Here is a 25,706-nt window from a genome sequence, read left to right on the forward strand (position 1 = left end):
AACGAACCATGTACTTGTGCCTAGTAGGGACCATTGTGACCAACATAACCATGGACTTTGATTTTGTCATGCTAATATCAAATCAGGACAATCTTACAAGTGTGTTACTCTCTATGCCTTATACTGAACTTTGCTTTTGTGTGTTGTGCCGGTAAAAGTGGACTTAAATACTACCACCTGGGTATCATCAATTGTTTGCATTCATACACAAGGGACATAAAAGTTGGCAATGATTAAAGTGTACATGCTGCAACAACAGCAGTCAATTTCCACTGTTGTCCTCCCTTGCTACTGCACTCCCCCCCCCCCCCCCCCCTCCTCCCCCAGCCGTATCCAATGCTGCCCTGCCAGTTCATGTCTTTGCCAAGGAGATGTGACCATGGCCGGTTTTACTTCTGAGGGCGGCACAGTCCAGGCCACAAGTTGGCAACAAGGATAATGATCCGTTCCGACAGCACCAGGACTCATCTGCCACCCAGCCGCTGCACTCCTCCAGCCATGCCCAACGTGGGTACTCCTGCCCCGCATCTTTGCCTTAATTATGCGGCCACGAGTGGCCTTCCTAACAAGGGTGGTGCAACATTAAACTTTGTGATGAGGAAAAGTTACGTCCTAGGAGCATCCAGTCTCATCCGTCAGCCAGGCAACATCGTCATCTGGCTGCACCAGATGCTGCTCCACATGTTGCAGCCATATCTTGCTCCTTCCCGAGGATGGCACTGCCTCGGACAAAATTTTGCGATGAGGGTATGGTCAGCATCCCAGTGTAGTTGTCTGGCATCACAGCAAGTGGACCCAGCTGCCACCCTGTCCTGCACAATGGTTGCCCTCCTACAGCCAAACCCACTGCTGACCCCGCTGCTTGATGTCTCTGCCAAAATTACGCAGCTGTTGACGGCATGTCCTTATGAGGTTGACACCGCTCCTCTTGCCCTCCTCCTATCTGGGTATTTTTCACTACATGTTTTCCTCATTCCCCTTCATGTTTTGCTTTCCTCTTCTTCCTCATTTCATTTCCCGCGATTTAGATCCTTTCTTTGCCCTCCCTCACCCCTTCCTCTTTTTGCATTTCATTCCTGCGGTGTAAATCCTTCCAACACCCCCGCACAAGCCTCATGTTCCATGATGTCTTTGTTTAAGTTTCTTCGGGACTTTCTGCTGGTCTTTTCTACTTGCGAGCAATTAGACACACAATATTTTTTGGGCCATCATTCCTGCCTCACAGAACACTGTAGTGGTCCTTCTGTGTGTTCCTAACGCATAGTTTTGTAGCTAATGGCTACTTTCACTCTCTGGGCACAACACACCCTCATGTGAACAAATTACCTTTTCTGTGCTGCGACTCACTGCATTTTGTACCTTCTGGCGAAATTTGTATGTTAGCTGCTATGTTCTTCTGTAGTGACAGCCAACTGAAGTTGTAATATGTGTTTTTATAATACAAGTCTTCAACACTTTAATATTTGCACTGAAGATGGTCACACAGCACCTGAAATTGATTTGCTGCAATAAATGATTTCAAATCTCCAATGACTGATGCTGCCCATTTTCTAATTTACAATAATAATATTGCTATCATTGAGCACATGGTTCCAAATAGAAACAATCCTCAGTAAATTTTGTTGATAGAGTACCTAGCACAGCCACGCTAAGTCTAAAATTAACGGAGCTGTTACATGAGCATTACACTGCCTGAGTGTACAATAATGAATTGTGGATCAGCAACATTACTGACAAATCAACGGAACAAAATTATGCACTGAAATAATTCATGCAGCCCAAAGGCCCAGTTCATTCATTTTATTGGTCCAAGACAGACTGCATACCCAAACACCTCATTTCAACGGCCACTGTTTCTTCGATATCGTCAAGTGACCGACAGTATCAAATTCCAGAAAGTGAACTGCAGAAGTAGCTCAAAAATTCTGAAGAATGTAAACTGCAATGCTGAGAAGTATAAAATCAAAATAGATATTACTTTTGGCTTGTCACTTGTGTGAGATACTTGTATTGTCTTAAGAATCTGATATACAGTCCTCAGTAAATGGCTTTGTAAGCAGACAAGTACCACCACAAGGCACTGGAAACCAAATTACAGTCTTGGAAATTGCAAGAAGAAACTTACCACTGGCTGGTACTGTGTAACTATCAGGTGTGACTTCTACCATGATGGGGTAGCCAATTCATAATCTTGAACCAGTAGTGACAATGTCACCATGGACCAACCCAGTACATTGAGATGGCACATGCAATGAAACACAGGCAACAGGCTGCTGCAATGTAGCCTGTTGCCATGGCACATTCCATCAGTCACTTTCGGGTATTGTTAGTGAACATTGGAAAATCTAATGTGATTTTCTGAATGCTTGAAAATGTTATTTCCAATTGTGATTAGTTTGAACCCAGTTATGGAAAACATTTTCTAGAAGTGAACTGAATGATCTATTTTTGTAATTTTTATGGAAAGAAAGTGTGAACTGATTTTGTGGAAATTTAGAAAGCAGTACATGAGTATTTTATGCTGGAAAACCTTGTCACTAAATTGTTGTGTCTGAAGATTCATGTTTATCATGCCTTTATTCGCAGCATAATTTTTCCGGCTACTTCCCCCCCCCCCCCCCCCCCCAATTCATATAACATTGTTAGCCCATGCTGGAAATGAAACCCACTGTTCTGGGGGGGAAGGGTAAGGGGAGGGGGCTAAAATATGTTGTTTCAAATGACTCTGGTTCTCAAGCTTCAACAGAAAATGGTATTTATAAAAGAAGTGTCGAATATACACTATATATTCACCTTTTCATAAAAAGTTGTCATTTTTTCGAAGAAGTTTTACATTGTTGGCAAATAGCAGGTGAATGAAATTTTGTATTCCTCATCCTTGTATTACGATACTAACCACTGCACCTTCAACATGCATTTACTCTGCAATCTGAAACTTTTTTTTTTTTTGGTGTCGTGATTTTTGCACCCAATTTTGATTCACATTATCTAGCATTGTTAGCATGAACAGGATAATCAATTATGCCTTTTCTTCTTTTTTTTTGCACTTAAGCCCATTAGTTTAAAAAACTGGTCTTCCAAATGGGCCCAGTTTCAAAAAGAGTACAGTGTTCTGCAAAATCAGGTCAAAAACACTTGACTTTTTAACTTTTTACGAAAATCTTCAAATTTATACTTAATCTATTCAGTATTGGAAAGTGGCACATAAATGAAATTTTATATTTGGGTTGTAAGGTTATTACAAGTGAAGTTCCGCATTGATCATACCTCTAGTTGCTCAGACGTAAGAAGCAAAACACAATTTTTTTTTGGAGTTTTTGCCTAAAATTTTCTGGCTGAAATCGTTTGTAAAATTCTTTTGATTATTATTCTTAATAGAAAGCAAGAAGTTTTACAAGATAACAAAATTTCACTTCTTTCAACAAAAATACTGCCCAAGATACAACTCAAAGTCACCAGAAATTTACACTTACTCTGTGAAAAGTCGTGTATGGAGTCAAACAAGTGACTGTAACTCAGCCAATATTGTCTTAATGAATGTTAAGCCCTTAATACCTGAATAAATTTCTAGATGAAAGATAAAAATTAAAACGGGGTGTTTCTGAGGCACCTGAAACACTCATGACAATGCAGCACTTGTCAGAGGTGTTGGTAGCTTCATGCAGAATCAGCAACTACTGGCACTGGTGCTCAAAAATAGTTATTAGCACAGCACTGGTACTACGTGGATTTGTGACACTCGGCATAAAGGGGTTTAACTTCACCAATGTTCATTGGGGACATGAGTGAATGTTCACATAAAATTTCAATGGTATCTGTGATGATCGAGCAATGAGGCCCTGGTGAGTTGACATGGAATGACCCAAAAAGATTCTCTGTCAGTTCTAGAGCATACCAAGGACTGGGTCAACTGTCCACCTCCATTTCTTTTCACCTGACTAACATAATGGCGTGGCCAAAGACAGAAACGTCATGATGATGCAAGCCTCTGTATAAAAGCTTGCTATCTATCCACTGTTACGTCACCCCCCACGTGCACCACCTTAGCCATGACAAAGGCTAGCTGGCATAGTAACCACTGCCTGGAGTCCCAGTGCTCCAGACTAGGTAGGTACTTGCTCTTCAGCATACATGGTAAGGTTACAGCTCGGGCATCAATAGCACAATCCCTGCATTGTCAGGGAGCTACAACCATGAAGGTACATGATGACCCTCCCCAACGATGTGTTGGGTACTGCACTGGATTTTGGGTGAGAACATAAACTCACTCTAATAGTAAGTGCAGAAGATCACATCACATGGCACTGTGATGGACCACATAAGGTGCCCTTCCCCAAACAGCCCACAGTTCTCTGGAATTTAGAAAAGTGGAGGCCAAACCATAGGTAATTAAGCCAAAAAGGTTGGGTGAAAGAATGTGAAGTGAGCTGAAACTGACAAGTGTCCTAATACGGCCAAGACGTTAATGTAAAAGCTTCACTTCACATAAGACTTCTTTTAGTCACCTCTTACAACAGCAAGGCATGACCATGAGTCTATTCTATTCCCGCCACCGCGGAGGGGTATATGAAGAGTAATCCTAATGTAAAAAATTCTGGATTAATCTGGATCTTTGGGATGTGACTGCTTTAATGTTACCCTTACAGAAACCTACTAATGCTGGAAATGTCAGACCTCTGTACATCCACACATACAACTGGTAATCACTTGTGTACGCACGCAGACTGAGTGAAACTGAGGAGGAATTAGTGGAAACCAAATGATCTGTTGTTGGTCTGAGAGCAGTATGGTGTACAGGGGAACAATGTGCGACACTGAACTCAGAATACATTGCATAACATTCAGGAGAACCAGAATTAACAATAAACTGAATGAGGTCCCTAATAAATAAGAACATAATTGGTTAAGTATCAGTAATAGAAGGAACATCAAGTAGAATCACACTGAATATTGTAAAAATATCACAGAGAGAAAAGTTCCAAGTCATGCAACTATATGCTCTTACTTCCAGCCATTCTGATGATGATGAATTAGAAACATTTTTCAGGGAGGTAAAATACGTACACAATAAAGGACACAACTCTCTCACTTTAAACTGAGGATTGGGATATTAAATGCAAAGTTGATGTTAAACAACAAGGAAATGTTTCAGTAGGTTGCCATGGAATCGATGAAAGAAATGAAAAAGCTGAAAGGCTTCTTCAGTTTGCTGAAAAGAATAATTTATTTATCATGAACACCTTTCCTAAGAAACACTGTAACAGAAAATGGGCATGGATAATTCCAAATAACAAGACTCTGAATGAAATAAATTTTATTATTGCTAATTAAAAAAACAATAATAAAGCTGTTTCAATTTAAAACCAATTTAATACTGAAAGGGGTCACAGACTGACAGTAATAAAGGTAGACCTAAACATCCAGCAAGAAAGAAGGAAACTAATATCAATGAAAAAAGAAACTATCAACACAAATAAATTAAGTGTGAAAAGAAAGAATTCTGGAGGACTCTTTGGAAGAATTAGAAAAGTCGAGGAAAAACTAGTAGAAACAATAACGAAATATGTAAAAGAAGTAGGGGGCTCAATGAAAGTTACTAAAAATGCAAGGAAGTTAAAAGCTCAAACTAGGGCCTTATTTTCAAATAACTTCCGGGAATTCAGCCAGGGCTTACTGGTAGTTGGGAGTTCCAACGTCAGGCGCGTAATAGGGCCCCTTAGGGAAATGGCAGCAAGAGAGGGGAAGAAAACCAATGTGCGCTCCGTGTGCATACTGGGGGGAGTCATTCCAGATGTGGAAAGGGTCCTTCCGGATGCCATGAAGGGTACAGGGTGCACCCATCTGCAGGTGGTCGCTCATGTCGGCACCAATGATGTGTGTCGCTATGGATCGGAGGAAATCCTCTCTGGCTTCCGGCGGCTATCTGATTTGGTGAAGACTGCCAGTCTCGCTAGCGGGATGAAAGCAGAGCTCACCATCTGCAGCATCATCGACAGGACTGACTGTGGACCTTTGGTACAGAGCCGAGTGGAGGGTCTGAACCAGAGGCTGAGACGGTTCTGCGACCGTGTGGGCTGCAGATTCCTAGACTTGCGCCATAGGGTGGTGGGGTTTTGGGTTCCGCTGGATAGGTCAGGAGTCCACTACACGCAACAAGCGGCTACACGGGTAGCAGGGGTTGTGTGGCGTGGGCTGGGCGGTTTTTTAGGTTAGATGGCCTTGGGCAAGTACAGAAAGGGCAACAGCCTCAACAGGTGCGGGGCAAAGTCAGGACATGCAGGGACCAAGCAGCAATCGGTATTGTAATTGTCAACTGTCGAAGCTGCGTTGGTAAAGTACCAGAACTTCAAGCGCTGATAGAAAGCACCGAAGCTGAAATCGTTATAGGTACAGAAAGCTGGCTTAAGCCAGAGATAAATTCTGCCGAAATTTTTACAAAGCTACAGACGGTGTTTAGAAAGGATAGATTGCATGCAACCGGTGGTGGAGTGTTCGTCGCTGTTAGTAGTAGTTTATCCTGTAGTGAAGTAGAAGTGGATAGTTCCTGTTAATTATTATGGGTGGAGGTTACACTCAACAACCGAACTAGGTTAATAATTGGCTCCTTTTACCGACCTCCCGACTCAGCAGCATTAGTGGCAGAACAACTGAGAGAAAATTTGGAATACATTTCACATAAATTTTCTCAGCATGTTATAGTCTTAGGTGGAAATTTCAATTTACCAGATATAGACTTGGGACACTCAGATGTTTAGGACGGGTGGTAGGGACAGAGCATCGAGTGACGACATACTGAGTGCACTATCCGAAAATTACCTCGAGCAATTAAACAGAGAACCGACTCGTGGAGATAACACCTTGGACCTACTGATAACAAACAGACCCGAACTTTTCGACTCTGTATGTACAGAACAGGGAATCAGTGATCATAAGGCCGTTGCAGCATCCCTGAATATGGCAGTTAATAGGAATATAAAAAAAGCAAGGAAGGTTTATCTGTTTAGCAAGAGTAATAGAAGGCAGATTTCAGACTACCTAACAGATCAAAACGAAAATTTCTGTTCCGACACTGACAATGTTGAGTGTTTATGGAAACAGTTCAAGGCAATCGTAAAATTGCGTTTTAGACAGGTACGTGCCGAGGGACAGGAAAAACCCACCGTGGTACAACAACAAAGTTAGGAAACTACTGCGAAAGCAAAGAGAGCTCCACTCCAAGTTTAAACGCAGCCAAAACCTCTCAGACAAACAGAAGCTAAACGATGTCAAAGTTAGCATAAGGAGGGCTATGCGTGAAGCGTTCAGTGAATTCGAAAGTAAAATTCTATGTACCGACTTGACAGAAAATCCTAGGAAGTTCTGGTCTTACGTTAAATCAGTAAGTGGCTCGAAACAGCATATCCAGGCACTACGGGATGATGATGGCATTGAAACAGAGGATGACACGCGTAAAGCTGAAATACTAAACACCTTTTTCCAAAGCTGTTTCACAGAGGAAGACCGCACTGCAGTTCCTTCTCTAAATCCTCGCACAAACGAAAAAATGGCTGACATCGAAATAAGAGTCCAAGGAATAGAAAAGCAACTGGAATCACTCAATAGAGGAAAGTCCACTGGACCTGACGGGATACCAATTTGATTCTACACAGAGTACGCGAAAGAACTTGCCCCCCCTTCTAACAGCCGTGTACCCCAAGTCTCTAGAGGAACGGAGGGTTCCAAATGATTGGAAAAGAGCACAGATAGTCCCAGCCTTCAAGAAGGGTCGTCGAGCAGATGCGCAAAACTATAGACCTATATCTCTGACATCGATCTGTTGTAGAATTTTAGAACATGTTTTTTGCTCGAGTATCATGTCGTTTTTGGAAACCCTGAATCTACTATGTAGGAATCAACATGGATTCCGGAAACAGCAATCGTGTGAGACCCAACTCGCTTTATTTGTTCATGAGACCCAGAAAATATTAGATACAGGCTCCCAGGTAGATGCTATTTTTCTTGACTTCCGGAAGGCGTTCGATACAGTTCCGCACTGTCGCCTGATAAACAAAGTAAGAGCCTACGGAATATCAGACCAGCTGTGTGGCTGGATTGAAGAGTTTTTAGCAAACAGAACACAGCATGTTGTTATCAATGGAGAGACGTCTACAGACAAAGTAACCTCTGGCGTGCCACAGGGGAGTGTTATGGGACCATTGCTTTTCACAATATATATAAATGACCTGGTAGATAGTGTCGGAAGTTCCATGCGGCTTTTCGCGGATGATGCTGTAGTATACAGAGAAGTTGCAGCATTAGAAAATTGTAGCGAAATGCAGGAAGATCTGCAGCGGATAGGCACTTGGTGCAGGGAGTGGCAACTGACCCTTAACATAGACAAATGTAATGTATTGCCAATACATAGAAAGAAGGATCCTTTATTGTATGATTATATGATAGCGGAACAAACACTGGTAGCAGTTACTTCTGTAAAATATCTGGGAGTATGCGTGCGGAACGATTTGAAGTGGAATGATCATATAAAATTAATTGTTGGTAAGGCGGGTACCAGGTTGAGATTCATTGGGAGAGTGCTTAGAAAATGTAGTCCATCAACAAAGGAGGTGGCTTACAAAACACTCGTTCGACCTATACTTGAGTATTGCTCATCAGTGTGGGATCCGTACCAGATCGGTTTGACGGAGGAGATAGAGAAGATCCAAAGAAGAGGGGCGCGTTTCGTCACAGGGTTATTTGGTAACCGTGATAGCGTTACGGAGATGTTTAATAAACTCAAGTGGCAGACTCTGCAAGAGAGGCGCTCTGCATTGCGGTGTAGCTTGCTCGCCAGGTTTCGAGAGGGTGCGTTTCTGGATGAGGTATCGATTATATTGCTTCCCCCTACTTATACCTCCCGAGGAGATCACGAATGTAAAATTAGAGAGATTAGAGCGCGCATGGAGGCTTTCAGACAGTCGTTCTTCCCGCGAACCATACGCGACTGGAACAGGAAAGGGAGGTAATGACAGTGGCACGTAAAGTGCCCTCCGCCACACACCGTTGGGTGGCTTGCGGAGTATAAATGTAGATGTAGATGTAACACTTTCAGCGACCGCCGATATTTCGGCGGGAGAACACCCCGCCATTTTCAAGGCAAACTGCAACGGACAGGCAGCGTACATGCAAATTTAATACCTCTAATACCTCGGTTCTCCGACAGAAGCAGGAAAGATAACACACACACACACACACACACACACACACACACACACACAGAACACTAGTGCCACCAAAGATGACCAAAGTCAGAGCTATCGATAGTGAGACTACGAATTCGCAGGTGAGGCAGCATTGACTCTGTTCCTCTGTTTTTTGACAAGGGAGAGAGCTGGATTCCAAACAGAGTTTAAACAGAAACCTCCATCCCTGTTAACGAGGTTGCTTGCTAATTTAATCTCAACTGCCTCCCTAATGACACTGTCCCAATAGCTGGACGTGCATGCCAATATCTCTGTGTTATTATATAACATGGGGTGACCAGTATGCAAGCAATGTTCGGCAACAGCAGATCTATTTGGCTGCTGTAATCGTGTGTGCCGTTTATGCTCAGTACATCTGTCCTCCACGGTCCTGATAGTTTGACCAATATATGCCATGCCGCAGCTACAAGGAATACGATATACACCCACCTTAAGCAGTCCAGGATCATCCTTAACGGAACTCAAAAGTGCTCTAACTTTAGATGGAGGTCGGAAAACACATTTCACATCGTATTTCCATAAAATACGACCGATCTTATTGGACGTGTTTCCTACATAAGGCAAAAAGGCAGTAGGGCCTTATTGTCAGAGAGATGAGAGATAAAAAATTAAAATTACTTTTGACAAGAAAGAATATGAAGAACTAAGTCAGTGTATAAGGAAGAAAATAAAAGCAAATACAACACGATATGACAAAAAGCCACAAAATTAGCACTAGAGAATAAATGGAGATGTAAGGTGTACAATTGGTAAAAAATTAATACTAGCAATTGACAGTGATGAAGTTCACACAACAGATAAGGAAGAAATTCTGGAGTATACAAGAAGTTTCAAAAAAAAAAAACACACACACACACACACACACACACACACACACACACACACACACACACACACACACACCAAAAACGCATGAACCATTAACACTAGCTTATGCAAATGAAAATGATGAAGTTCCAGAAATTCTCCCAAGGAAATAAGAAAAGCTATAAATGAAATGCAGTATGGCAAAGCAGGGAGTCATGATGGTCTAACAACTGTAACACTTAAGCTTACTAGTGATGAAACACAAAAATATCTGGCTAAAATCTTTATTGTTTGTATACAAACGACAGTATACCTGCCCGTACCATGAAGCAAAGATAATCTTTTACACAAAAGAATTACCATCCCATCAGTTTACTCCCTGTTATCTACGTCGTCTTTACTAAAGTCTTGACAAATCACATCAATACTAATGTGGAAAATGCACAGCCCATAGAACAAGCAGGAGTCCGCAGTGGTAATGGCATAAGTGACCACATACACACATAGCATAAAGTAATTATTAGTAAAGCCAATGAATACGAAATGCCTCTATGCATGGCATTTATGGACTTTGAAAAGACTTTTTATTCTGCCAGCCACACTGCTGTTATACAAGCACTGACCGAACAAGGTGTGGGAATAATGTACATAAACATATTACATAACATATGTGATACCTCAATGGCTTCTGTCAGTACAGGAAAACGCATGAGAGAATTTTCCATTGGAAGAGGTGTAAAGTAGGGTGACCTATTCTCAAAACTATTTATAGCAGTCCTTGTCTAAAATTAATAGGAAAGAAAGGAGAGCTACAATAAATGGAAGACGACTCACCAACTTAAAACATGCAGACAATATGGCAGTCCTACACAAGAACATGATACAACTGCAATCCCCTGTAACGGATTTATCAAAGAGTTTCAATAAAGTGGAGCTTAATATAAATCTGTCCAAAACAAATACCACGTGCAACATGCGAGCAACTGCAAAACAAATAATATTTAACAATAACTACCTGAAAAATGTTTATCTGGGATAATTAATTAATACCCAAGGAGGCTTAGAACCTGAAATTTTTTGCCGAATCAAGCTAGATTGGTGGGCTTATGGAAGAAACAACCATTTTTAACTTTAAAAAGGTTGTCTTTGAACAGTCTGTTCTTCCCATACTAACACAACTGTGGAACATGGATTCTAAATAAGTTTTTCAAAAGAAAAATTCAAACAGCTCACAGAGCTATGGATAGGTCACTCCTCTGTCTCATTATGAAAAATAGGGAAAGAAGTGAAGATATCTTCAGAGCAATAATAGGAGTTAGGAATGTTGTGGAATAGGTACAGGCTCTAAAATGGAAATGCGCAGAACACATTGCACAAAGAAATGACAGAGGATGGACAAATGCAATATCAAAGTCCCAGAGAAAGACAAGACCACATGGCACACCAAGCAATCATTGGGGTAAAGAACTGAAGAAAGTCACAGGCTACAATTAGCAGAGGACTGCAGAAGACAGAGAGGAATGGAAAAATACTGGCGGAAGTAAAGCTGTGAGGACGGGGCATGAGTCGTGCTTGGGTAGCTCAGTTGGTAGAGCACTTTTCCGCAAAAGGCAAAGGTCCCGAGTTCGAGTCTAGGTATGGCACACAGCTTTAATCTGCCAGGAAGTTTCACGGAAAAATAGACTGAAATTGTATTTGTTAACACCGTTTGAAACTTTATGCTCAAACTCCACATTATATGGGTATGAAAATTTACAACAAAGTGAAAAATTCCTTATACGAGAAACTAGTGCAGAAATGTTACTATTCACTAAAAGAATTCATAAATGACAACCCGAAAATTTGAACAGGAGAGAGCAAGTGCTTAGGACTGTTAATCTTAGAAGTCTGTTACTTCTGAAGAAAAATTATTAATTGCTTAATTAAGTATCAACCAGATAAAATCAAGTATAAAATACCTGTTTAAAAGGGAACCAGATTATTGTCACTGGGTGACTACTCAGAAGCAAAGGGTGGCGAAGTCACTTCGTTCTACACTAAAAATTTCACACCCAATATTTTAGGAATGAGCACCGAAATCACACAAAACCTAAGAACACAAACCACACCTGCCTCATTATCAGTTAAAATAGAGGGCACATCCTGTAATAGACCCAGGTGTGCCCTCAGGTCATCACATAAAGCACATTCAATTAAAATGTCTTGTTTCAACAGCTGTGTTCCACATCTTTGACACATTGGTAGCTCCATGCATTGTAAGAGAAAGTCATGTGGCCAATGTCCCAACCTTAACCTTGCAAGTGCTACTTCTTCAGCTTGTCATTGTTGGAAGAAGGTAAGTCACAGCTGCACTGATATTCTGTATTTAGTGAACAAGATGATGGTTGTGGATTAAGACTCTATAGATGTACCAAAACGGTATAAATTAATTCATGTTGGCAGTGTGAATAAGAAAGGAACTAACAACATTAGAACTGAAGTTATTGTATCTTCTTCCCTCTCCTCTCTCTCTTACTGGCCTTCCTTTTACTGTTCAACTCAACAATAAGAACATGCTATGACAAAACAAAAAGTCAAACTTCATTATTTGTGCAGGACAATTTTTGCAGATGCAACTGCCAGCATTTATTTTGTCACTACTAACTGTTTTTAACTTCTCCCGGGGACCAGGCACTCCTTCCCGCCCGGAATAATACACAGTACTGAATAATTACTTAATTAAGCAATTAATAATTTTTCTTCAGAAGTAATAGACTTCTAAGGTTAACAGTCCTCTTTGGATTTCTTACTAGGATTCCATGGAACTGCAACAATGATTATTGATGAGAAAAGGCATTTCCTCAATGTTAACCAGAGTCAAAGAAATAGATATCTGATGAACGTGAAATAGTGTGAATGCAGATCATATTTTCTAGTCTTCCAACTTTAAATGAAGAAGAAACCAATCAATGTTGTGAAGAACAGTTACAAAGGGAAAAAAATTATTATTGTTATTATTGTTATTATTATTATTTTTATTATTATTATTCTGGTGGTAGACTGCTGGGTCACACCCATAACACCACAATTCATTGCCTATTATGACTTTTGCATCAAAATGCATATCAATTTCTGGCTGTTCTTTCAATGCCCTGCATATGCATAAATGACTGCCTCTGTGGTTGTCAGATAGCACAATGAGAACGAGTTTCACTGCAATACGTTTCAACTTCCAATCTTCAGTTAAAATCTGTTGGCATGAACTCCTGGATATTCCCGCCATTTCCACCAGTTGACCAATAATTCTATAATGATCAAACCTTATCGCAACATGGTTTTTGTCCATTCTTGAAGTTTAGATACAACTTGGTTGTGCTTCATTTTTAATTGATGTTTGGCCACTTTTAAAACAAGAACACCTCTTGTAAACCCTCATCTGGCTCAAATGTTCCTTTCCATAATCCATCTGAAGCATTGCAATGGTTTATGCTGCTGATTTCCGTAACAGTGAACAGAGCCAGATGGATAGCACACTGGTATTTTACTGACTGACATTGAAAAATCACTTACAAAAACAATCACATTGACCACAATAAAGTTCCCATACCAACGTTGCTAAGACAACTGATACAAAATGGTGTCTAGTGAAGACATCTAGCAGTAGAATTCAGAACTAATGTTCTAGCAACTGCCAGAAAAAAATTCTCTTTACTTTTGGGTGCTCCATTGAACACCCAATTATTTTTGCTTCTCTTCAAAATGCACATTCATACTTACGAAGGTTAAACATTAATAATACCACAAATAACTTGAAACTATAATATAACCTCATATGACTGTTTAAACGTACGTGTGTGTGTGTGTGTGGAGAGAGAGAGAGAGAGAGAGAGAGAGAGAGAGAGAGAGAGAGAGAGAGGGGGGGGGGGGGGGGATGAGAGATATGACGGATGTGGAGATGAATAACCATAAAGTATAAAAAGTCACTCACTTGGCCCACACACAGGTACACTGGACACAGTGGCAGTAGGTTGTACAACTTTGGCAACACTACTCATCATTGGAGTCCCTGCAGCAGGAGGTTGTGCAGACTGTGAAGGTGGTGGTGGTGATACACTTCCATCACTTACAGTCCACGTGCCTACTTTTGGTGGTGTCAGTGGCCCAACAGCTGTAAAAAAAAAAAAAAATAATAAATAAATAAATAAATAAAAAATAAAAAATAATAATTTATTTAATTACTCAAAGTGTCTGTAAACATTAAACTTTCTTAATTTTTTGTATAAGAGAAAATTAATTTTTTTCAGTTTCTATATGCTTGTACTACCCTAAATAAATTGCAAACCAAAATGTTCGGCAACCTGGTTAGTATCCAAAATAGCCACATTATTTTAACCAAGAGTTCACTGCAGTTAATTACATATTTCACTGGTAGTACCATCACACTTTTCACTGCACATCAGTTATTCCATTATTTCAAAACAGCTCCTCCAGTATTGTTAGTTTACAATTTTTTTAAATGTAGAAATGACCAACATTCCAGTTTAGCTTTAGAAGTTTTGTTCTTAGAAATGTGTGTAAGTGCGTAGGAGTGCACGCGTGCGCGCACACGCTCAAATATTTAAAGTTGGGTGAATTCAAATACAATGAACTTAACAGTCTTTGTCAGGATAACCTGAAGCTTTGGTAAAGGCTACATGAGGCAGTACTTGGACCTAGGACGAGGATCTAAGGTAGAAGCATTTACAATAAAATAGCCACCTCGGTTGCAATTTTCTTAGTCAGCAGTACTCTATGGAGAACTATAGGACAATGCTGAGAGTTCAGAAATCTATTGGATAAGAGCACTGAATACTGTGGCAACAGAATGCATGTGTGTTGTATCCCTGTTCCTCCTTGAAGGGGGGTATTACATGATGATCCCCCCACAAATAAAGCAGGTATACAGCAACTGCCATCTGGTGGTAGAACTGGTGGAACTGAAAGAATTAGCAGACACATTACCCGTACTCAAAAATAGACAGCAGTTCGACACTCCTAGGAACCCGCGCATGCGCACCTGATGGCAGTAATGAGCATCTACAGAAGGGGTACTCCAAGTCTGCTTTCTGCTTCTTATTGTTTACTATCATTGTTGATCTCTGTAGGTTTTCATATTGGAGCGTTTGCACACATTTTAATGGGTAAATTTTCACAAATGTAGTAACTAAACAAAAACAGTATTTTCACAGCACACATTATTTTTTATACATGCTGTTTGCAAAAAGCATTCTTTGTACTGACTGCTCCATGTTCTAGTAATGGAGTCAAACAAACAAGCATTAAGTCTCCTAATCCAAACATATAGTGACAAAAGGTGATCCTCCCAACCCACGGTATCATAATAAGGTACACTCAGGGTTGATTATTTCTGAGTAAATGTATGTATTACTTTACATGTGTGATGTCTCATATGTATACGTAGCACCTTAATCGACAAACGTTTATGATCGTATATTTTGCTTTATTTCGGCATGCCAGGCAGGATAAACTGGCAATAGTTGCTGAGAAAGTTACCAAATGAATAAATAAGTGATTTAATTCTTATTTCCAAATAAGTGAAATTGCCTCATATTACTGTGTCACTTTAATAAATCCCTTCCAGTATCATCGACAGCAGCTTGTCAATACAAGAGATGTACACTCTCACGAAGTTCCAAAATTCCTGTGGATCTATGGGAGCTCAATTACTTCATTACCGGCATAACGTCAAGCACCTGCATGACAGTCAAGAACATTGGAGCACAGAGGGCTGTGAGACAACGTCAACCAATAGTATGCTGACCGGCTCCACTCTAAGAGAACACCAAGACAGCAGCGGCCTCTAGGCGAAGAGAACATAAGTGCCACTCTGCCTACCTGCAGCCCAATGGAAGAATAGCCATTCTACGAATGCCACAGCAGCCACTTATAAAGTTTCACCTGTATTAGGAATTGTATACATTGAAGCGACTTCTTATTTGACTGTCACCAATTGCTTGTGACACACCATTATAAATTCCCGTAGTTAAGTTTTGTCATTTATTTTCTGTAAATATAATTCATTGATACGATTTGCTTGACTTCTTGTCTAGCACTCCCAGAAAGCAGATCTCCTAGGCATCCCTAATTTCATGAGTAAGCAGGGCACAACACTGGCAATGTGCCTTCAAAAAAAAAAAAAAAAACCCTGCAACTCATGGCCACGGAAATTTTCTTTTGTGTTCTGCTGGTGCCTTAATTCTACATTTGTTTCTCTTTGCAGGGATGTATTTACTTGCTTTAACAATCTCTTATAGTGTTTTTGCTAATCAGTGTTTTCAGGTGGGCATTGCAGAAATTTTCTTTGCTTTTGTATTTCTTTTTCTTGCTTGCCTTTGTATCCTACTATATGAGCTACTCACCTCACCCATCCCCTGCACAGGCGCCTCAGATGCAAGTGATAGATGCAATGCAGCTAACACAGATGTTTCAGTTTCAGATGCAACAGATTGCATCATTACTCAATACGGTCCAACAGCTCCTGGCAAATCAAATGAATGCACTACAGCAGCCACCTACAGCAGCTCCAAGTGCTAAACGGCCTTTTCGTCAGTTTCATCAACAAGAAGAGGAATGGCTCGAGTGGTTGCAACAGTTTGAAACCAACATACTTGGTCACAACGTACCAGGTACTGTGAAACTTCCCTATTTCCTGTCCACGGTAGGAAGTGCAGTGTTCAGACTCATTCAGAAGCTATTTCCTAACGCCACTTTGAGTGAACTTTTGTATGATCAGGTTGTAGAGTCGCTAACTATGACTAACAAATGAGTGTGGTAGCAGCTAGGTATCAATTCTTTAATTGCAAGAAACGGTCAGAACAAACTTATCGCAAGCGGGTAACAGATTTTGCAGGGTCTGTCTGACGAAGAAATGCAAATTGAAATGTGCTCGTGGTGCTTTATTTTCAGATGTGATGTTGCGTGATGCGATCGTGTACAATGTAACTGATGTCAGACTTGAAGAACAAATTTTGAAACAGTCTGGGACCATCCTGTCAGCATGTAGTTCAAATACTAGATCAGTACGATTCAGGTACTGTGCCGGTTGATCAATTGAGCAGCCAGCAATTTTTCGGTTCGAGTCCCTCGCTTGTGACTGGCCCACTAGGCAGTGGCAGTTTGCATGCACCACACCATGTAAACAATTCTCTCACAGTGTAAGCAGCTCTCTACACATGTGAACTGAATTAATTCATGTCTGCAGTGCTATTCATGGCACAATTGCCATGACTGTCCATCCTGAGAAGCACAGAGTTACGCTTGTAGCAAGAATGGACACATACAACCCATATGTTTGCAATGGTACAACGTAAGAATTTGGCCCACTCACAAAAATCAAGTCACAAGGCCCATGTAATCAATACAGTGCATTCAAAGCCTCCAACAGGCACTAGCAAAACTAGCAAGCAAACTGTGTCTTCAGTGCTATGCCAGTCCAACAAACTTTTTGTACCTTTGCATATTGGTGGAAAACGTGTGAAATTTCAGTTGGACATGGGTGCCTCTGTTACATTGCTGAATAGTAACACAAGTGACCTGTTAGGCTCCCCATGCCTGTCAAACTAGCACGCACCTGACGGCTTATAATGGACAAGACATTCCCATTCTCAGAACATGTACTTTGCCTGCTATGTATCGCTCCCATACACGAACTGTGACTTTCACTGCGCAACAATCACACAATTGTGAGAACATATGTGGCCCTGATTCTTTTGATTTGTTTGGCTTACACATTCAGGACAATGTGTTGTCTGTGTCTGCATTCAATACAAAAGACAGTGTAGACAGCTTGTTTAAAGAATTCCCGGAACTCTTCTCTGAAGGTTTAGGCAAGGCTAACAATGTTTTTTGCACACATTACTCTGAAAGACAAAGCTCAACCAAAATTTTGCCCGACCAAATCTGTTCCCATTGCATTACGGGATAAAGTTGCTGTTGAACTTAAAGCATTTGAAGATTGTGGAGCTATTGGGCCCATACAAGCTAGTCAATGGGCAAGTCCACTGGTTTACTCCCCAACCCTTCAAGTCACATTCACCCCTGTGTTGATCCAAAAATTGTGATTGATACATATCCCTTGCATGCCCAGAGCATCTCAAGACCGATTAGGTGCTGGTCATTACTTTTTGAAAATTGATTTCCATGACGCAGATCTTCAAAAACCACTCAATGCAGAATCTCAAAAAGTGTGTGTTCTTGAACACTCATTTAGCCATGTTTAAATATTTGCATTTGCCTTTTAGCAGTGCTTTCGCACCTGCCATTTTTCTATGGTATTTGGAACAGCTGGCTGCTTAGATACCAAACTGTTCAAACTATTTGGATGATATTGTCATAGCAGGTTGTGCACTTGAAGAAAACATTGAAAATTTGTGTGCTTTGTTTCATGTGTTATCTGATGCACGGCACAAGTGTAGATGGGACAAGTGTGACTTTTTTTAACCTGAGTTGCACTATCTTGGTCACTGGTCATGTCATAAACAGTCAAGGTGTACATCCTCACCCGTCACATTTGTTAGCCATACGAGATTTGCCAGTTCCTCACAATCTCACAGAATTACGGTCAGTTGTAGGGAAAATGAATTATTATATTCGGTTCATACCAAAAGTTGCACAAATGGCAACTCCATTGCATCGCTTATGTCACAAGAATGTCCCTTTCCTGGGACAGCTGAGTGCCGAGAAGCTTTTCAAAAACTTAAACGATGCATTGCTCAGTGATCGCTGCTTAGTTCACTTTGCTCCTGACAAACCAGTTGTGTTGCAAGTTGATGCTTCTTCTTATGGAATTGGTGCAGTGCTTTCACACAGAAATGGTGATAAAGACAGGCCTATTGCTTTTGCATAAAAAGTATTGCCAAAGCTCAGTGTAACTATTCAAAAACAGAGAACGAAGCAGTGGCTATTGTGTATGGTGTCACCAAATTCCACCACTATTTTTATTGCAGAAATTATATTTAGTAACAGATCACATGCCATTGCAGCCCTTGTTTCGTTCGACGAAGACGGTTCCTATACGAACTGCCCAAAAATTGCAACGATGAGATTTGTTGTTGTCTCAATACCAATACGAGATAGTGTATCACTCCGACAGCTGAACATGGTAATGCAGACGCACTTTCACGTCTCCCGATTGGCCCTGATACAGACTTTGATGCTTCTGCTGCATCTTCTTGTCACATTGATGCTCAGGACTCTGAATTGCTTCAATCCTTTCCTCTGAACTATCAGAAAATTGCACAGGCCACAGGAGCTGATACAGATTTGAACATTTTGCTAAATTATGTTCATATATCTTGGCCTCGCTCATTGCATTGCATTAAGAACTCTGTAGTGAACCGATACGTTGCACGTCGGCTAGGCTCGCTACACAGCAAGGTGCGATTCTTGTACAAAACGACAGTGGACAGTCACATGTGTCGATCCCTAAAGCTTTGAAAAAAGAAGTGCTGCAGTTACTTCACCAAGGACACTGGGGGATTGTTCATATGAAACAGTTAGTGCGTCGACACAGTACTTGGCAGGGTATGGCCACCCAAACAGAGCAGATGACGTCACTAAAGTCCTCTGCTTGGCCTAAGTCGCAATCACCATGGCAATGTGTGCATATAGACTTTGCGGGACCTTTTTGGAACACTCGCTGATTGATTGTGGTAGACTCGCATAGCAAATTTCCTTCTGCTGCGTCAATGAACTTGACAACGTCACGTAGCACAATTCAGGCGTTGCCCCCTATTTTTTGCTTAAAAGGTTCGCCTGAAGTTATAGTGCCGGACAATGGCCTCAGTTCACATCAAATGAATTTGAAACATTTTGTGAATGCAATGGCATACAGCACCTAACTAGTGCACCATTCCATCCACAGTCAAATTGCGAAGCGGAACGTTTTGTCAGAATCTTCAAGCAGCAGATGGCCAAACTTCGTACCACACACACCAGGAATCAAGCATTGCAACTCTTTCTCGCCTCCTATCGTTTGCATCCACAAGATGGGCCATCGCCGGCAGAAATGCTTCATAGCCGCCGCCACTGGACACTGCTCCATCTGCTCCACCCTCCTCAGCATCCGGTGCCGAAGGAAGGCCGCAAGTATTGCTTCACGCTGCATGATATTGTGTTTTACTGGGTTTTTAGTGGCAGCACATGAAGGGTGTGACGCAAGATCGTTCGTCGACTTGGCGCATGCATGTATATCATTTCAGGCCCCAACGGATTGCAATGTCGACATCACAATCAAATTCGCCACTATTATGTGCACGGTGATCCTTCTGTGTCTCTCCCCCAGATTCAAGGATCCCAAGGACAGCATGGCCACAGCAGCCACCATAGAGTGTCATCACCACACCACAAGATGACCCCATGGGGACTGAGCCTTCACCTCCTCCATCTCCTCTCATCCTACCAATGGAACTGGACCCGGCCACGTCACAGCAGCCGACGCCTTTGACATCTGGTTATGGGCCTCAGTAGGTGGATGCATACCATTCTGGTCATTTTCTCTCAGCGCGAAGGCCGAATGGTGTGATATGACTGGAAGCCTGGCATCCCCTGCAGCCACAACTTCCAGTCCAGCACAGCATCAAAACTCCTGCCTCCCCCGCCGTTATTTCACTCTCCATACGTCGACGGTCCATCACTTTGGGGGGGGGGGGGGGGGCAGGCAGGAATGTTCCAGCGCAATGTCAAGCGGCGGCACGATGGTCAAGAACGTTAGAGCAGAGAGGGCTGTGAGATGACATCATCAGCCAATAGCACACTGACCGACACCCCCCCCCCCCCCCCCCTACGACAACACTAAGGCAGCAGTGGCCTCTAGGCATAGAGAACGTAAGTCTCATTCCACTGGGCTGCAGCCAAGTGCAGAACTAGCCATTTTACAAATGCTACAGCAGCGACTTATGAACTGTATTGTTTCACTTGTATTAGGAATTGTATATACTGAAGAAACTTCTTATTTGACTGTCGCCAATTGCTTGCGACACACCACTGTAAACTCCTAAAGTTAAATACTATCATTTATTTTCTGTACATAAAATTCATAAATACAATTTGCTTGAATTGTTGTCTATCAATCCGGGAAAGCAGGTTTCCTAGGCACCCCTTATTTCACGAGTAGGCAGGACGCAACAATATGATGTTGTTTCTGTTCCTTCTTCCCACCTAGGATTCAGTCTGGCAACATCTGGCTTTTGCTCACTGTCATTCTGCCCTAATCCTATGGGTTACAGACACCAATAGGGAAACAGCTCCAAAATCAAATGCATCCTCCATGTGTAAAATGATGTATAAACATGACTTCAGATAAACATATGCTTGTCTGAACAAGTATTTTTTAAAACATCTTTTTAATTTAGATATTTAATGTAACCTCCCTCCCCCAAAACAACAAAATGCTTGGTTATACTAGAACATCCGCAATTATGTTAAAACAATATGATCTATATTTATTGGCAATTCATGTATTCACCTTGTATGTAGATAAGAGACTAAAAGAAATAGCACACAAATAAATAAATAAATGTAAGACAAACAGTTGAGCCAAAAAGTCAGAACAGTAATAACAATTTCGTGATAGCTATATAAGAGAATAACAGTTACTGAATAATAAATAGGAACCTTAATCTCTCTCAAAATTTTAATTAAAATGAATGACTTTGTAAGTAATCAGACATTCCCCTTTGAGTTTTGCACATTGTTGCTGACTGACGTGCATGCACAAATTCATGCCACGAATATCCCACATGTATTGTCCAATTGGCTGATGTTAACCAGGCTGCACTCCCAAATATGTACACTTGGGCTGCTGCTGGAGAGATGTACACACCTCAGGTTCGTGGCGTAATATGGGCTTTTCTCTTCCCTTTCAGGTAATTCACACTTCCCCTTATTCTCATTCTAAGTTGTTCTGTTGTTTGTCCCAGGGAGAGAGTTCATACTGCCAAATAAGATACACCACGGGAAGTGGATTATGTTTACTATTATGATGATGATGATCTGTTCAGATGCTAATGCTGAACTGACATATGAATGGGTGTGCATGTCACACCCCACTGGAGATACTATCTGCACAATACACTGGCAATGGCAAAATTTTTTCACATGCATTTCACTATATGCAGCAAATTACAATGTGCTATGTGCCCAGAATTATTAAATATTATGGAAAATGCAGCAATAGAACACCAAGAGCAGAGGTCTGTACGGAACAGCAAACACAAAAGAGTGACGAGAACATCAGGAACAATTTCAGTTGTTACAACAACTTATGCAACTCTTAAGTCAGCACTTGATGGTACATCTGGCACTGGCTCCTGCATTTGAAACACTCCATAAAGAACCAGAAGACTGAGATGCATATCACAGCCCCCTCCATATCCACTTTCAAACATGTACAGTAACTATCCAGCATTGCAACACACTTTTGTTTCCTTTTCGAACTCCAAGCTTTGAACTTCATTGTACTTTTAACCCCGTATCATTCCCCTGTAGTTTGCCATTTACAGAGATGAGTAGTGTGTCATTCAGTTTTTGGTCTGAACAACTGAGTTTTTAAGTGACATGATTAAGTTTTTATTGTGTCAAGAAAGGGCACCTCAATCACTCACACACTGTGAATTCTACAGTGAAAATCCAGCCCGTAAATATTCAGATGTAAAGTCCGTAATAAGTGACTTTTGTGTTAATACTTGAAATAGTTCAGGCAGCTCAAAATGCATTTCTGAATGAAATGGATGTTGCAGAACTACAGGAGTTACCGTGGAAACAAAGTAAAGAGAATGTTAGCCGCCGCCGCCGCCACCACCACCACCACCACCACCACCACCACCACCACCACCCTAATCCTAATCTTCAAAGCCTGTCTATATCCACTGGCCAATACAATTCTGATAGCTTTTAAAGAGATCATTAGTAACACTTGGAGCTAGACAATGAATTTCAACCTCTTTGGCTTGCCCAGAATGTTTCCAATCATACTGCAATGAAAATGGTCACAATGGTCATCACTGGGACATAGCATACTTTTTGCCACAAGTGAGATGTAATGCAACAACATGCATGTGTCAGTATCAAAGGTCTCCAGTGTCACCACATTGCAGCTGTGATGGGATAACTAGGTTGTATTCATCTCACAGAAGCTAATGCATTCACTTGTGATGCTAGATACTCCAGTGAATTCCCAGATATATCCAGGTGCAGATGTTTCACTCATTAATAATGGGACTTATGTGCACGTAGGTTTGCATCAGATGCAAGATGAAATTTAATTAAATAGACAAGTCACAGTAACAACATACAAAAAATTCAATAGCATATTACATCTGTTTGTTGCAACATCCTCTAAAACAGAATGTATTTTTAGCTGAGAAACATTTCCTCCATGCTTTTGGACCTAAATTCTGGATCCAATCAGCATAACCTCACAAGCAATTTCTTTCAACAATCCAGATGATTTATGTGAAGAATAAACATCACTATTTGAGCCAAATCTTATGTTTGCAGTAGAAAACGCAGACCGCATAACACTCTCTTAAAAAAAAAAAAAAAAAAAAAAAAAAAAAAAAAAAAAAAAAAAAAAAAAAAAAAAAAAAAAAAAAAAACCACACCAGGCTTTTCCATGCCTGACCACTTACCCTCTGCAACACACTGAATGCAGATCTGGATGACTCAAAACTCAAAAGGTCATTAAATCAATAACATGTATTCAGTGATTGTGAAATCACTGTTAATAAATGAACTGAAGGTGGTTCCCTCTTTCTTTTTTTTGGGGGGGGGGGGGGGGGGGGTGCAGCTACATTTCACAGACACCTCCAGCAACTTACGAAGTGACACTGCAAATGTATTAACTGTCTAAATAACACTACTGTGGCAATTCTTTGATGAAAAATTTATTTCAAAGGTTGCTAAACTTTAACTTTCTTTTTAAAAAATTATTGTGAAAGACCATTAAATATGAATGGATTAGTGAGTGTAAGAAAAGGCAATCCAGATGTTGACATTACTTCCAAAATAGACTATGTGTCCATCTAGCTTCTTTAAAGACAGATGATACACGCATCACAGGGTATACTTCCACACAAAGATGCCAACAGCACCAGCAGGTCATCATGTTTGCTTCAGAAACTAATGGCAGCACAAACAAATTACTCACAAATAGAAAACATTTCTTGTAACCACAGAGAGTGAAAATTTTACACCTTTGGAAAATTTTTTGCCCTACATTACCAAATAATGTATAGAGACGCAGTCATATCACACTTTCTAAGACTACACGTATTAGAACTATCACAAATGGCCTAATTGTTTTTCACAAATGAAGACTCAACATCATATACACTTGCCAAGATACATAAAGATTAGACATGCAAGTCTGGCTTGCTCTTAGAGCAGCAATCATGTTCTCCACGGCTGAAGCCTCAACAACCTTGGGACCATGTTCGTATTAACTTTTCTGGTACTCGCAGTGTTCCCAAATATTTATATGTCTATTCCCATACAGAGTTAGAAAAATGTGGAAATCCTCCATGAATTATGCTGCTGGCCCTCCACCAGTCAGCTGCATACATGCTGGAGTTCCAGGAGAGTCCAACCCCCGAGGTCTGCCCCACATACATGGACATTTGTCAGATTGGATACCTGTAAATATCCTTGGGAGTCATGGCAGTCGGCTTTTTACATTCTACGCCACTGGACAAACCATGGTCTGCTACCAAAATAACAACAGCCATGATTACCCAGCAACCTTTCATAATCAATCTCTCAATTACAGAGAGCATTTCCTAGCATCATCAGCCGTTTCCATCAGCATCACAGCACAACATCTGGATTGTCAAATGCTGCTGAAATGCTAGGCTGACTCATGGGGTGTTATCTGGGATCCAACGGAAGAAGTTGCAGGCTCAAACCACAGTGGTCTCCATCCTATTCTTATAGGGGACAAAGTTGAAAAACTACCAGCGCAATACATGTTCAACCCAAACCTCTCCTCCTAAGCAGCAGCCATATCACAGAATTGCAGACTATGGGTAAGTTAGGGATGAGAAGGATCCTGTACTTTTACCTGACAAACAGACTGACATCTGATTTCAGCCTGCAAGATACACTGCACTCATGGGTTCCTCCAGCCTCACACCAGTACCACTGCCACCAAATCACATGGCTCGCAGCTGGAAGCAAACCAGATCAGTCTCTTTGCCTCAGTAGTACCCAGCAGCATGTCTACATGCACCACAGACAGCGCTCTGATCAGCAAACTGTTTTCGGCTTGTGCATTCTTTTATGCTCAGCACATTCTATGGACTATGTGTGGGTCTCCTTTGATTTGGGTCATTCCATTTCAAATCAACCAATTTGAGAAAATGTTCCAGCTGATAGTCTCACATTTGACTGAAATTTAGCACACCAATGCTACCAAGTGTGGAACACTCGTGTACAAAATTTTAAATTCCCCTGCCAATTAGTTCCAGAATTATGGTTTGTGAAAGAAGGTGGCGTGACCCTGAAATTGCAACCCGTATCTGGCAATCTATCTTCAGACCCAACTTCAGGTCTTAATAACTTTGGAACTATTCCGCACAATCCAATGAAATTTTTACAACCCAGTAACATCCACTTAGAGAACACACT

The 25,706-nt window shown here is 41.1% G+C and overlaps 1 protein-coding gene across 14 annotated transcripts in view; it reads right to left on the reverse strand.

Moving 5' to 3' along the window:
* LOC124554703 (CTTNBP2 N-terminal-like protein) overlaps positions 1-25,706 on the reverse strand; it is a 222,296-nt gene that overhangs the window by 78,413 nt on the left and 118,177 nt on the right. For all 14 annotated transcript variants that reach the window (XM_047128326.1, XM_047128327.1, XM_047128336.1 and 11 more), the window contains one exon: positions 14,014-14,193. In XM_047128326.1, coding sequence (XP_046984282.1) covers positions 14,014-14,193 — 180 coding nt within the window. The remainder of the gene's footprint in view (positions 1-14,013; positions 14,194-25,706) is intronic.

This window comes from Schistocerca americana, chromosome X (genome assembly GCF_021461395.2).
Source record: "Schistocerca americana isolate TAMUIC-IGC-003095 chromosome X, iqSchAmer2.1, whole genome shotgun sequence".
In the NCBI taxonomy this organism is placed as follows: Eukaryota; Metazoa; Arthropoda; class Insecta; order Orthoptera; family Acrididae; genus Schistocerca; species Schistocerca americana.